Genomic DNA, 15,578 nt, shown 5'->3' with positions numbered 1-15,578 from the left:
ATTGCCAAAATGATATTGTAGGGAATGGTGACATTGTAAAACAAAGAGAAGAGCTGGATCCACCTAAGGATGTGTTTTATCAGGGTAATACCACTTAACCTAGGGATGGGGGGGGGTGGATTCATGCCAAGATGCCTGTTTTGACTTCTAATTGTTAGTTTTTATTATCTGTTGCTTCAGACAATCACAGTAAAGGTAGTGAAAGTGGGGAAGAAGGCAAACAAATCTAATGATGGTAAATGAAAAGAAAAAGGTTTAAAGTAAGTTTAAAGAAAGAGCGAAAGACGTAAGCCATGAGCATTTCAGCTCATAATGTGAATAATTGGATTACTAATACTATGAGAAGGGGAATAGGTAAATTGATTACATTTGCATACTGATATCTGTTTGCTTCAGCATAGTAAATGTATGAGAGAGAACAAACTTTTTGGAAGGTTTTTTGAGAAGCAAAAGTTGGTATACATTTATTACTGACACCTGTTTATGAGTAGTGCCTTTATTTTGAACAATGATATTAAAGCGTTACAAGTAATACTGCAGAACCTGGTAGGATGTTAATTATAGGATGTGGAGTATGAGGGTCATATTTGGCGTATAATTAATGTATATGCTTATACTTCATATATTAAATGCACACCAACCACTCGGTTAACATTAAAATCTACCATTTAATAAAATAAGTTGTTAGGCGCTTTCACCCACATAGATACAGGCTTCATCAGAACATCTTTAAAGTGAAACTGTTGCAATTTAAATACAGCTTTTGGCGCCAATACTAAATTAATTTAAAGTAACATGTACCCCCAACAATTCCATGCATAAAATAAATCATTCATATGTTTGGTACAAATTTCTTAATGAACACCCTCATTACTCATCAAAAATGTATGCAAAATATTAAAATATAAAAATATAACAATATTTGAATATGTGTAAATGAACATTTAAAAACTTTTGATCCCTTGAAGAATGTTACTGCCTGTTGTTACTATATGGTGACATCTGTAAACAAAGACAATCGTCCTTTAAACTATGAGACTAAATATTTTTTCTCTATAACTAATGCAAAAAGTTTTGTATATGGCATCTGTCCATAAGGCTCACAAAACTTCAATTAACGAAGTTGTGACAGATGATGTAGTACCTAGGTAATAGATAAAAGTGCCTTAAAAAACAAAATAGCCTTGATACCTGTCTTATAAAGAATTATGGTGGCAGCTATTTACTGATGCCTCCACACCACCAGGGCTTAATGATTATGTTACTATCAAACCACTTTTATCTATTACCTAGGTACTACATCATCTGTCACAGCTTCGTTAATTGCAGTTTTGTGAGCCTTCTGGACAGATGCCATATACAAAACTTTTTGCATTAGTTATAGAGAAAAAATATTTAGTCTCATAGTTTAAAGGACGATTGTCTTTGTTTACAGATGTCACCATATAGTAACAACAAGCAGTTACATTCTTCAAGGGGTCAAAAGTTTTTAAATGTTCATTTACACATATTCAAATATTGTTATATTTTTATATTTTAATATTTTGCATACATTTTTGATGAGTAATGAGGATGTTTGTTAAGAAATTTGTACCAAACGTATGAATGATTTATTTTATGTATGGAATTGCTGGGGGTACATGTTACTTTAAATTCATTTAGTATTGGCGCCAAAAGCTGTATTTAAATTGCAACAGTTTCATTTTAAAGATGTTCTGATGAAGCCCATATCTAGGCACGTGAAAGCGTTTAACAGCTTATTTTATTAAATGGTAGATTTTAATGTTAACCAAGTGGTTGGTGTGCATTTATACAGTTGCAGCATAGTCCAACTACCAACGGTTTGTTCTTTATCGGTGAACTACTGGCGTCTCAGAGTCCATGGATTTAGCATTCTTAAACATTTGGGTTTGTTGTCTACAGTCATACGGAACGCCTTTCTGGTTCATATATTAAATGAAAGCAAATATGGGAAGGTTTACATATATGGCTAAATACAAATAGTATAATTATTTGGAGTGGAGATTATTTACTTAAATTTATTAAAAATATAGGAAATGAAAAGAAAGAATATGAAGGATGCAGTTTTAATGAAAGCATAAGAATCTAATCTAATTATATTATTTCTGTTCAAGAAGACCAAGTGGAGTACATATTACAGAACTATTTCTACTAGGATAGCTTATATCTCCAGTAAATTGTTATTTGAAATTGGTGGTCAAGTTGTGGGAGCCAGTTTTTCAGATCACAAACAATTATTGGCACATCCAGAAGTAACAATGTGTATATTCAAAAATAATTTAGCATTTGTAGAATGCACAACAATCTGTTTAAGAAATATGAAATGAGACCCTTTTTGGATAGGATTTAGCAGGATCATTTGGGTTTGAGATTTTGTTTGCGCAAATTGAAATAATTGGTGGACTTGGTTGACAATGAAATTATTATTAAAATATAAATAGAGATTTTCTAGAGGAAAAACAGTGAAATTACAGCATTATTAATCAAATAGCTCAACACACAGAAGGTATACAGGGAGGGATATTAAAAAGACAGAAAAAGAAATATAAAGATCTGATAACAGCAAAGTCCAACACGTGTTGTGACAAATGAAATATATAAAGCATAGGAAAGCAGAAAATATTCTTCCAGTAGAATTAAAAATAGAAAGAAAGGTTTTTATTAGGAATATTAAATGTAGAAGCTAAATCGTTAGTGATATGCCTGAAATTTTGCAAAAAGAAGAGTTATAATAGAATATATGTTATAATAGGAAATTTAGTAAACTGGAAGAAAAAGAGGATATAGATTTGGGATTATATAACTGGGGTTTGAATATCAATGCTCTGCAAGAAGTCTTAGTTCTAGGGCTGAAATTAGCTTTTGAAAAGAAAGAAGTTGATAATCACCATGTAAGAATAGTATTTTGTATATTTACTTCAAAACATTTGAAGTAAAGGGCTGATATGTTTATATCATGAATGGATGATGGGGGTGCACCTCTTTCATTATACAAGAAATGTTGTGATTCCTTATGGATTAACATGGAAAGGGAGGAAAAGGAAGTCTTGATAGCTGGAGGCCACTTTCATTACTCAGTTGTGATTATAAGTTACCTGCATATATGATTCAACAAAAGATAAAGGCTCAATCACAAAAGCATATGCCAGGGAAAATACAGGGAACAATGCAGAGTTTATGAGCAAAAGAGAATTAAGGATAGTCAAGGAATTCATGAGATGTTTATATTCAAGAGAGGAAGTAGGGTTACTGTGGAAAACAGATATAAAAAATATTATGATTTGGGGCTTCATAAACAAAAACATAGTAGCACTGTGATTGGGAAAAAAAATTACCAAATGGACTGGGGAGGTAAATGGGAATTCTTATATTAAGCCAGTTTTTAATGGGTACATAGGTAACAGAGTAAATGTGTTCAAAGGAAACAGATAAGGCTGAACACTGAGTATGGTATTATTTGAGTTATGGAAATATTATACCATAAATAAACTTAATTATAGTATGCTAGAAGTAATACTAAAGTTTCCAGCTGTAATGATATATGATGATGATATTTTATTGTATGCTGACAATAGGGAAAGATACATGTGTGGCTTTGTTTAGTTTGGTTCAGTTATAGTTGATTTGGTTTCAGTTGTTCCACTTAGTGACATTTATCACCGGAAGTTTTCTACTAAAATCACCTATCCCCTTCATTGTTGGTCTCAATAAAGAACCTTGTATTGCTATATTCCATTATTTCCTCATTACTCTAGAAGGAGGAGTCATTACATTTTCAGACAAGCACATATCTGCTGCTGAAATTCAGCACTGACTCAGTCCATAAACATGCTGCAGCTAGGCAATAGCTTTATGTTTTTTTTTTTATCTAAAATGTCAAAATCCTTCAACCAAGAAGTTTGAGCCCACAGAAAAATGGCAAAACATTTGTGTAAGCTTGAAACAATAGATAATTATATAACTTAGACAGGGGTGGGGTTCCTTTTAATAACTGATAGTTAATGTTGAACTCACTAATAGAAATATATATAGAAATAATTAAATTGTTTAATGATTATTGTTTAATTTTCTTAGGTGGAAATGAGTCTGATTTTCCTGACCTCCATACTGCAAGAGAATTTTCTGATGATGAAGAGGAAACATCAGTGGACTGGGGAACTCCTCAGCAAAGTTCCTGTGAGTTGACGTTTTCCTACATCACCTTCTCAGGAAGTACAGAAGGTGATGTTAATATGGGACACAGGAGAGACTCTTTTTCTGGTGAACTTGCTCATTCTGACAGGGAAAACAGGGTCAGAAGACAAAGAAGGCATAAGTCCTCAGGATTAATGCGAACTGAAACTACCGAAACATTTATATCAGAACTCAGTGAGAACACTTCTTTCACATTGCACCAGTTTCATGGTTTTGATGCAGACAATCAATTCTATCTTGACAATTTGGGATCTGAGGAGCAGCACTCTTTAAGTGGCTGGGACCCTACAATTTGTTTTATAGATGAACCTGAATGCCCCCAAAGTGAATTAGCAGCAGATGATGTAAAAATCAAGGAATACAGTCAGTACTTAAAACATACCTGGCGAGAGACAAAAGGTGGGAGTCCATTTGAGAAGGACAGTGGAATAACAGTTACTGAAATCCATCCTGTATGTTCAGAGGTTTTTCCTGGAACAGAAACTCCTCCTCAAAGCATAGAGGAGACCGTAAGTCTTTGTAGAATCACTCCTATTCACTTACCCCTTGCAGACTCAGGAGACAAGTCAAAAAGCAATCAAGATGCACCGAGTGATGTCATTACTGGTAAGTTTTGTAGTGTTTCTTTCATGACTTGTGATGTCATTGCCATGGCTGCATCTGACAAATGAATAATAAAATACAAACCAGACTGCTAGATTATATATTCCATTTTATGTCACAAATGTCAAGCTCAAAATGGCTGCTTGTTTAACTTAATCATTTCCATTCCATTACTGAGTCACATTTCTGTGCATTTATTTTTGTAAGACCACATGATTACAGCAGTATGCTTCTCTTCATTTCTCACTTATCAGTTTTCCATGGCTCCTTTCTGACCACTTCCTTGGGTCAGTTAATTAGTCCTTTCTACACTGCCTCAGATGAAACACTGAGCCACTTTCCTGAGTTCCTTGGAAATAAAATGTATGAGCCACTCTTAGCTAAGAGTTCGGGGAATGGAGTACCAGAACAGAGGATATGCAGTCACAAGCTTCATCTGTATGATGACTGATCATGTCTCCTAACTCAGTGAGGACATACAGGGACATCAGCTGTATATAATGTGATATGCTACTTCATCTTCTCATCTCTAATGCTCAGATGTTTATTGCTATTTATCGGTTAATGGGTGTTCCCACTTGACACAAGCTGTGACCTGGGAGCACTGTCTGATTAAGAGACTGTCTGATTAAGAGCAGTTTACAAGTGGAAATTGGAGGAATAAAGCCCGAGACTACAGGGTGAACTACAGTAACAGCATGAAGGTTTAACTGTCTCAGCTAAACTACCAGCTATCTAGCCCTATCAGCAATCAAAGACTACTCAATATCACAGACAGAGGCATAAAAGAACTGATCCAGAATAACACTGGGAACCTCCTGTTAGACATGAAACGGTATGGGTTTGTTAAGGGAAGATCTTTTGTTTTGAATATTATGGCTCTTTGATGAGGTAACAGGAACACATGACAAAAATCTGATGATGCATGCCACTGCTGCTTTTTACACATAAGGGAATATCTACCAAAGTAATAGCATTACATGCCAATTCATGCATAATTTAATGGATAAGGCACTGGTTAAGCAATAAGCCACAAACAAATTAAGGTGGAAGGATACCTATCTGTCCTAGAAGGAAATACCAGTAGTGACCCACAGTGCTCTGTACTGCATTCACTTCTTTTTGGGCTATTTTTCTCACATGTAAAGTTGTGAAATGGGCTGTGGATTACCACATATGTTGGTAATTGCAAACTAGGTAACATAATGATGTCAGTAAAAGATGCCGAATTTTTCCAAGGTGAACTGCATACCTGTCACCTTCTTAGTTCAAGAATCACAGACGTCAACATCATCATCATAATCATCATCTGTCATGTCACCTGTCACCATCTCTCTCAAATCAGTGCCACTTTCCTACCTTCTTTGACAGTCGTACCTGACTGTTGCAGGTCTTCTCTCAAACAATCCATCCACCTCATTGCTGGATACCTTCGTTTCCTCTTACCTTTTCCTGTCTGTCCCAAATCTTCTTCATCAGGTTGTCTTCTGCTTTCCTGCACATGTGCCTGAACCACTGTAATCTGTTCTGTTTGATCCTCTCTGCAATTGGTGCTACTTTGGCTTCTGTTCTGATGTCCTCATTTCTTCATCTGTCCCACAGTGTGCACCCTACCATCCATCTCAGGCACTTCATCTCCATCACCTCTAGCTTCCTCATCTGCTCTGCCTTTACTGCCCAGGTTTCTGTACCACACAGCAGTACTGGTCACAACAATGTGTTGTACAACTTACTTTTCAGCTTCTTTGACATTCTTGTGTGATACACTACACCTGGCACTGTGCCAGTTGTCTGCTGCCCCTCTGATTCTAGCTTTGACTTTCTCATTTAGACTTCCCTTATCCTCTCCTCAACCACCCCTACCAGGTACTTGAAGCTGTTAACTTGTTCCCGTTTTCCTTTCTATCTCATGTATCAGCTTCTTCTGATTTCTCCCATTTGTTGCCATGACAACCATCTTATCTGTACTCTATTTCATCACATGTGCCTTCAGTTTTGCATTCCATTCCCTTATCCTTTGCTGAGGTTCTTGCTCAGAGTGTGCCTGTAATACCACATCATCTGCATACAGCAAGTTTATTGATCGGTCCCCTCCATTCTGTAAGCTGATGTAGTCCTTCACCAGTGAGAACAACACTGGGCTCAGAGCTGAACCCTGATGCACACCCACACCCACTGAGAATCTCTCTGTGAAACCGAACACTGTTCATAGTTGAGTCATTGAGTCCTTCTATATAGCCTGCACTCATTCTACCAATGTTTTGGGGACTTTGAACCAATGAAGGACTGTCCAAATCATCTTTTTTTGGGACCTTATCATATGCTTTTTCCAAATATAAGAATGCCCAGTTGGAGTCTTTCCTCATTTCTAGCTTCTTCTCAATTCTCTGTCTCACTGCAAACACTGGGTCGGTTGTACTGCATCCTGATCTGAATCCAAACCGCTTATCTCCCACCTTACATTTTACTACTTTGGATATATGTTTAGCATGCACCCTCTCCAGAACTTTCATGCAGTGTGACAGGAGTTTGATATCTTTGTACTGTATGCTTTGTTCTTGCACACTGGCACTAGTATGTTTATTCTGGGGTCATCTGGGATATGCCTTTCTCTCCATACTGCTATGAGTACCCTCAGGCACTGTGTCTCCCCAACTTACCCAACATCTTGATCATATCTGCTGTGACCTCATCTGAGCCTGCTGTTTTCCCTGACTTCCATTTTCCTTAGTGCTGTTCTTACTTTTAGGGTGGGCTCCTTCTCTTCTTTCATCATAGGCTGTGTCTGGGGCAGTACAGCTTTTGTGGGGTTTTCTTCATTCAGTAGGTGTTGGAAGTACTCCTTCCATCTGCCTTTAATGTTCTGTGGGCTGATGAGTAGGTTGCTGCTGGCATCCTTTGTGAATGGTGTCTGACTATCTTCTTTATCTTTTCTCTTTGCCTTGCAACCTGATAGACTTTCTTTGTGCCATCTACAGAGTCATTTTTCAGGAGCTGGTAGAGTGTCTCTGATGCCTATTTCTTTGCTATTGCAACTCTTGTCTTAGAGTCTTTGTTAACCAGCCAATATTTATTTTTAGTCTGGTCCACCTTTCCTTTCTCCATCTTTTATCTGCACTCCTTTTTTCTTTTGATGATTTCCTGGATTCTGCAATCCATCCCCAGCTGTCCTTATGTACCTTATTTCGAAACATGGCTGCCGTTCTTCTTCAACTCCACTTATTTCCTCCTCTTCTTGAGGTGCTAGAATCCTGAGTAATTCCTTGAACTGTTATACCTTCTCTCCAGTAAACTACCAGGTCTTCAGCCTGGTCTCTGTTGACCTTAGAGCCATCTCTGACCACTGCTTGCATCTGATTGTGGAACCAGTGGTATATGCTGTAGGCTGGCTGTTTCACTGGGGAATGTTTTGCAATCACTGATCCTACCTCCGTGCCCTTTCCTTACTAGAGGAAGTCTACCTAAGTTTCATGTTGCCACCTGTATATGTGATCTTATGACTGTCTCTCTTGCAGAACCATGTGTTGGCCACCATCAAGCCATCTGCCAGACAAAAATCTAGAATGGCCTCTCCTTCTTTATTTTTATTAACCCACACATGTGGACCCATGCAGTCCTCATATCCTGTTCTGCCTGTCTGGATCTATGTCAGTTGATGGAGTTTTCAGAAACTTGAAATTCATATCGGCTTGAAGATATGATCGAATTTCTGAAAACTCAAACATTGAAACATCATCTTCTTTCGGCTGTTCCCGTTAGGGGTCGCCACAGCAGATCATCTGTTTCCATTTCTTCTTGTTCTCTGCATCTTGCACTGTCACACCAACCACCTGCATGTCCTCTCTCACCACATCCACAAACCTTATCTTAGAACTTCCTCTTTTCCTGTTACTTGGTAGCTTCATCCTTAGCATCTTTTTCCCAATATACTCTGCATCCCTTCTCAGAACATGTCCAAACCAATGTAATCTTGCCTCTCTAGCTTTGTCTCCAAACCTTCCAACCTGGGCTGACCCTCTAATATACTTATTCCTAATACTGTCCACCCTCATCACACCCAGTGCAAATCTTAACATCTTTAACACTGCCACATCCAGCTCAAATTTCTGCCTTTTTGTCAATGCCACCGTCTCCAACCCATATAACATAGCTGGTTTCACTACCCTCTTGTAGACCTTCCCTTTCACTCTTACTGGTACTCGTCTGTCACAAATCACTCCTAACACTCTTCTCCACCCACTCCATCCTGAATATACTCTCTTCTTCACCTCTCTTCCACACTCACCGTTACTCTGAACTATTGATCACAAGTATTTAAACTCATCCACCTTCGCCACCTCTACTCCTTGCATCCTCACCATTCCTCTATCCTCCCTCTCATTCACACACATATATTCTGTCTTAGTCCTGCTGACCTTCATTCCTCTTCTCTCTAGAGCATATCTCCATCTCTCCAGGGTCTCCTCCACCTGTTCCCTACTCTCACTACAGATCACAATGTCATCTGCAAACATCATAGCCCACGGGGACTCCTGTCTGATCTCGTCTGTCAACCTGTCCATCACCATTGCAAATAAGAAAGGGTTCAGAGCTGATCCTTGATGTAACCCCACTTCCACCTTAAATGCATCCATCACTTCCACCGCAGACCTCACCGCTGTCACACTACCCTCGTACATGTCGTGTACCACTCTTACATACTTCTCTGACACTCCTGAAGTGCTTTTCCCGGCATGAAACCATACTGCTGATCATTAATCATCACGTCCCTTCTTAACCTAGTTTCCACTACTCTTTCCCATAACTTCATGCTGTGACTGATCAATTTAATCCATCTGTAGTTACTACAGCTCTTCACATCACCCTTATTCTTAAAAATTGGTACTAAAACACTTTTTCTCCATTCCTCAGGCATCCTCTCACTTTCCAAGATTTCATTAAACAATCTGGTTAAAAACTCCACTGCCATTTCACCTAAACACCTCCATGCTTCCACAGGTATGTCATCTGGGCCAACAGCCTTTCCATTCTTCATCCTCTTCATAGCTATCCCAACTTCCTCCTTGCTAATCCATTGTACTTCATGATTCACTATCCGCACATCATCCAACCTTCTCTCCCTCTCATTCTCTTCATTCATCAACCCCTCAAAGTACTCTTTCCATCTCCTCAACACACTCTCCTCACTTGTGAGTATGTTTCCCTCATTATCCTTTATCACCCTTATCTGCTGCACATCTTTCCTAGCTCGGTCCCTCTGTCTAGCCAATCGTACAGGTCCTTTTCTCCCTCCCTAGTGTCCAACCTTTCATACAACTCTTCATATGCCTTATCCTTAGCCTTTGCCACCTCCCTCTTTGCCATGCACCTCATCTCCTTATACTCCTGTCTTCTTTCTTCATCTCTCTGACAATCCCACTTCTTCTTTGCCAGCTTCTTTCTCTGTATACTCTCCTGTACTTCCCCATTCCACCACCATGTCTCCTTGTCATCCTTCCTCTCTCCAGATGTCATACCAAGCACCTTTCTAGCCGTCTCCCTTACTAGCTCTGCTGTAGTTACCCAGATATTTGGTAACTCTTCACTGCCACCCAGTGTCTGTCTTAACTCATCCTTGAACTCCACCTCCCAATTACCCTTTTTCAATTTCCACCATTTGATCCTTGGTGCTGCCCTCCCACTCCTCCTCCTCTTCTTGATCACCAACATCATCCTACAAACCACCATCCTATGCTGCCCAACTACACTTTTCCCCAGTCACCACTTTACAGTCTCCAATCTCCTTCAAACTGGCCCTCCTACATAAGATATAATCCATCTGTGTGCATCTTCCTCCACTCTTGTATGTCACCCTATGCTCTTCCCTCTTGTTAAAATACGTATTCACCACAACCATGTCCATCCTTTTCACAAAATCCACTACCATCTGACCTTCTGCATTCCTTTGTTTAACACCATACCTACTCATCACTTCCTCATCCCCTCTGTTCCGTGCACCAACATGCCCATTGAAATAAAACTCGAACATTGAATAAAAAAGCAACCCCCCCCCCACAAAATCTCTCTTTTTTATGGTTTTGCAGTCAGGCAAGCCCCCCCCACAGCCCCAATGGGGAGCCTGCACCCCCACACCCCCTGCTAATTATATATACCACCTCCAAGATCTTATTACATTGAGGAAAACAGTAAATTTCCCGATCCTCACTGTACAGCGATCTGCATTCTGGTTTTCCGAAATTCGATCATATCATCTTACCAATATGAATTCTGAGTTTCTGAAAACTCAGTCAACTGATAGGGATCCATCTGTCCTGATATGTACATTCAGGTCAACCATTATCAACACCAATTCATGTTGTCCTGCTTTTTCTAGTAAGTTCTGCAAATGCTGTCTGAATGTACTCTTTTCTTCACTATCACAACTCAGCTGTGGGTGTAGGCTATGATTATGAATAGTGCCCTGTCCTTAGACCGGAGTCTGATTGCCATGAGTCTATTACTAATTTTGATGACATCCCTCATTGTGTTAGATTCATAAGTATGTAGGTGTATACTAGGCTAAAGACCACTAGGACCCTTATAAGCCTAGTTGTGCAATCTAAATGTGACCCACAATGATTTATATAAGAAGTGATTTATTGACTGCCTTTGTCCATCAGAGGTGAATTTCTGACTGCCTGTCCATTTGTCCAAGTTGTGCTTTAATAGGGATAGGGAGGAACTCTGCTTCACATTGATAGGGAGCCTGTTCCAGAGAATGGGAATTCTCTGAGAAACATATCTGTCTTTCCATTATGTCTGATTTATGCTGCAAGCAAAATTTAGGTCTTTTAATTTAGTAGTTCTGATGCTGTTTGTTTTGCAGACGTGCAAAAGGTTCATCAAAACAGGGTCCAGGAATGCTTTGTATGCCAGACAAAGATCACCTGGCAGATCTCTGTATGATACTGAATAAAGAGACATGGCTTTGAGTTAATCAGCAGAGGATATTGTGTTTTCTCCTTGTATACTTTTTGTAAGGAATCTTTGTGGATGTTCCAGTTGCTGTATGTGACTCTGGTCAGGAACATACTGAAGGGGGCATTATATGCTATGATGGGTCTAATGACTGATTACAGTGGTATGATGACCTCTCTGTGGCCTAGATGCCATGCCCTTGCTTAAATATTGACCAATATAGAAGGATTTTCTTACTACCTTGGACACGTTAGTCAAAGGCTAAGTTATTATCTGCATGACTTCCCAGATAACTCACCAGTGAATCAACTTTTAGGGGTGTTTATTGATGACATACTAACTTGGGTGGCCTACTTTCCAAAAGGTACTATAATGCATTTCTTGGTATTCAGTTTTAATCAATGACTTTGGCACCAAGTGTTTGTGTTAGACTTTCCTGAATGGTGTTCTTGTTTTGGGGGTATTCAGTGACTGCTCCCAGTTTGCAATCAGCTTGATCTTCATTAACCAGAGACCTTTGGCATTGGGTTTGACATCTGAGAAGCACATGCTAAAGAGGAGTGGGCCTAGCACAGAGTCCTCGTGACTCCACTGGTGATTGGCCTCTTTATGGAGGGGTCCTCACTGATTCTAACCACCCAGGTCCTATCAGTGAGCCAGTAAGATATCCTGTGTGTTATTAAGGGGTTTATATCTAGTTCCATAGGTTTGATGACAATGCCAAGTGGGTATTGTATCAAATTATTTAGCCAGACCTAGATGGGCAGTATGCACTATTTTCTTCTCATCCATTGCCTTTGTGACCTTTTCAAAGAAGACCACAAGGCTCAGTATGCATGGTCTCCTTTGACAAAGCCAAACTGGGATGGATCCAATGTCTGAAGGTCTCCTATGTCCTTTTTGATAACTGACATTGTTGTATAGAGTTTCTGAGAGCAGTTCAGCATAGATTTCTGTATTGTTAGGGTTTGGAGGGGCAATTAATTTTGATAAAACATCACTTAATAAAAGGTAATTTGTCCTGGGATAGTCCCTGTTACTGGTTTTAATGGGATTACAGAGTTGAGTTTGATTTTTAAGGAGACAGCTTTATGACTGGATCTTACCAGGGAGCATAGCTCTCAATCTCATAGCAAAAAAAATCTGGACAAAACCAAAAATAATGGGGGACAAAGCCCCAAAAATAGGGACAAATTTAAAATACTGCTCTTATAAACATAGGACGTTGAAGGCAGTCAGGAACATGAGTCCAACTGACTAGTACAAAAATTTAATAAATAAATTGAAGCGCTTTTCGTTTGCTTCCTTAAGCAAACTTCCTCAGAAAAAAACAGTTTTAAAAAACTTTTTAAAAAACTGTTTTTTTCTGAGGAAGTTTGCTTAAGGTAGCAGTTGGACTCGTGGTCCTGACTGCCTTCAGTGCCTACTTTTCTTTGGTTTGTTGTTTGTAGCTTTTCAAAACTTAGGATGTTACTAGAATAAAAGGTCTTGTGTTACCATGCATTTTCTGAAGGTTATGAAGTCTGAAACTCAAATGCTTGTCATTATTTAGTGAAGTCAGTCCTAATGCTTTACCACAAAAATCCAGAAAGCCACAAATTTTGAGTAACAGACCAAAAATATGAGGCAAAAATCTGGACTGTTGAGAGGTATGCCAGGGATGATGAGATATTGGGTGAGGTGGTGTGTTCTCCCATGTTTGTGAGCATAAGGTCCAGTGTGTTGGAGCCTCTAGTGAGCATATTCATTATTTGGTCTAGAGTTTTTGTATTTACAAAGTCCAGGAATTTCTGTGCTTGTTGATTTGAGGCTGTGTAATATTTCCAGTCTATAGAGGGATAATTATAGTCTCCCATGACTTGGGTGTTAGGCTGGATTGTGTATCCAATAGGTTCCAGTATGCATTGTGAGCTTCTTGGGACATGGAAGGTGACCTTTAGCTAGCTAGGATATGGTATATGATTTTGTCTATGGTGATCTGCATGTGGAAGAACTCCAGCACGTCATCCTGTTTGAATACCCTAGGTTTCTTTCTTCCTGAAGCCTCTCCCTCACCGCAATTTTTACACTATTTTTATTCTATCCTCCCTCAGAGTAGTAGATCAGGTCAAGTGGCTTTACTGTACTACCCTTCCATCCTATCTCCTGGATATTTAGGGTGTCCAGCTTCCTCCTTGTCATCATGTCATCCACTTACAAGCTGCATCTGGTCAGGGACCATACACTGAGTGAAGCAATTCTTACTTCATGTTTGGCAGGTTGACTGTTTTTATGTTCAGGTTTTGCTCAAGAGAGCTTTTCCAGGTAACCCAAGCTAGGCAACTGGACACAGGTCAGCTAGTAGCCTATGTAACCAGGGCAGCAACAGGGCCATATACATCCCTCCTACCATTTGCATGGGTCCCTGGCACAGGTCACAGTAGGTTGGGTCATGAGTCCACTTTTCACCAGCAAATACCCATGCCCATTTTTGGTGACATTAGTGAACATGACCAAATCAACTAGAGCTGATTTGTACCTCACTGAATGGCTAGCTCTAACACGGCACTTGGTCTGTGATCTGTGTTCTCCTATCATGAGGCAATCTGCATCACAGCTGGTGTCCAAAGCAGTTGGTATATATAACTCTTCCTCCTATATGGTACCATCTAGAGTTTGTGCTGCTGCCCAGAGCTCCATTCTTGGATGCGTTAGAAGTGGAAACACTCAGTATGTTTTAAGAGGTGGGAGGAACCTCACAGAGATCAAAGGAGAACATGCAAACTCCTTATAGGCATTGGCCGGAGGTCAGGATTGAACCTACCATTGAGTAAACTGCCCCCTTTGGTATGTACCTAACCAGGCATATCCAACAATTAGAATGCCCACAGAGGTTCCTCACTAAAAGAATACAGAGCATAAGTAAAATGTCCTATGTAGACCGCCTCAAGGCCCTATCCCTGTATTTTGTCTCCTACAGGCTTTTGAGGGGGGAGATCTATGCCTGGCATACAGGGCATTGTCAGTCCCTACTCTGATGGATCTACCACATATCCACAAAAAAACAGCACCAGAATTACCCATTCTAAAGACTTAAACCTTGCCTGTGATATAAATAGGACCTGATGAAGAGATAGGTATGTATCCCAGAGACTAACCCATCTATGGAACAGGCTCCCAATCCATGTGAAGCAGAGTTCCTCCCTAACCCAATTCAAGTGCAACTTGGACAATTGTATGGGAAACCGGAAATTCATCCCCGGTTTGGCACCCATGTCTCTAATGGATATAGGTAACCTCTAACTGGTTCATCTCCCAGGCCCATGCTTACACTTATCAAGGGCAGAAGAACTTGTCAGACTAACATATAAAGCTTGTCAGAGATTTGGGATGCATGGCTAGGCTTAAAAAGGCCCTTGTGGTCATTAGCCTAGTAAACACCTATGAACCTATAATACCTCAGATTGTTATGCCCTCGCTTTAGCTACAGGCAGAAAATAGTCAAATGATAAAAATAACACCATCACTAAAGGCCATGATCAATAATGGTTGAAAACAATTTGAATTTTGATGAGTATGTATCTACCAAAGTCAGGAAAATATATTCCCTACCTCATCTAATTATAAACAGCATGGAATCATTCAAGCGCTATCATTGTATCATTTTATGTCTCACTGATTTGACCCATCATTGAAGACAATGGTACATGTAACCATTGAATAAGCTACCTGGAAGATCTCACCTGAAAGATCTTGAAAAAGTATAATCCCTTAGAAGAAGTATTATAGAGATGGAATACTCTAAACAGTATAGAAAGGCTTCA

The 15,578-nt window shown here is 39.4% G+C and overlaps 1 protein-coding gene across 1 annotated transcript in view; it reads left to right on the top strand.

The window, feature by feature from the left end:
• LOC122795996 overlaps positions 1-15,578 on the top strand; it is a 928,531-nt gene that overhangs the window by 272,224 nt on the left and 640,729 nt on the right. Inside the window, exon 3 of the mRNA XM_044064748.1 lies at positions 4,096-4,821. Coding sequence (XP_043920683.1) covers positions 4,096-4,821 — 726 coding nt within the window. The remainder of the gene's footprint in view (positions 1-4,095; positions 4,822-15,578) is intronic.

Source organism: Protopterus annectens, chromosome 1.part0, assembly GCF_019279795.1.
Source record: "Protopterus annectens isolate FY-2018-M chromosome 1.part0, PAN1.0, whole genome shotgun sequence".
Taxonomy (NCBI): Eukaryota; Metazoa; Chordata; order Ceratodontiformes; family Protopteridae; genus Protopterus; species Protopterus annectens.
Note: the sequence above shows the minus strand (reverse complement) of the source record. Positions and strands in the feature narration are given on the sequence as shown.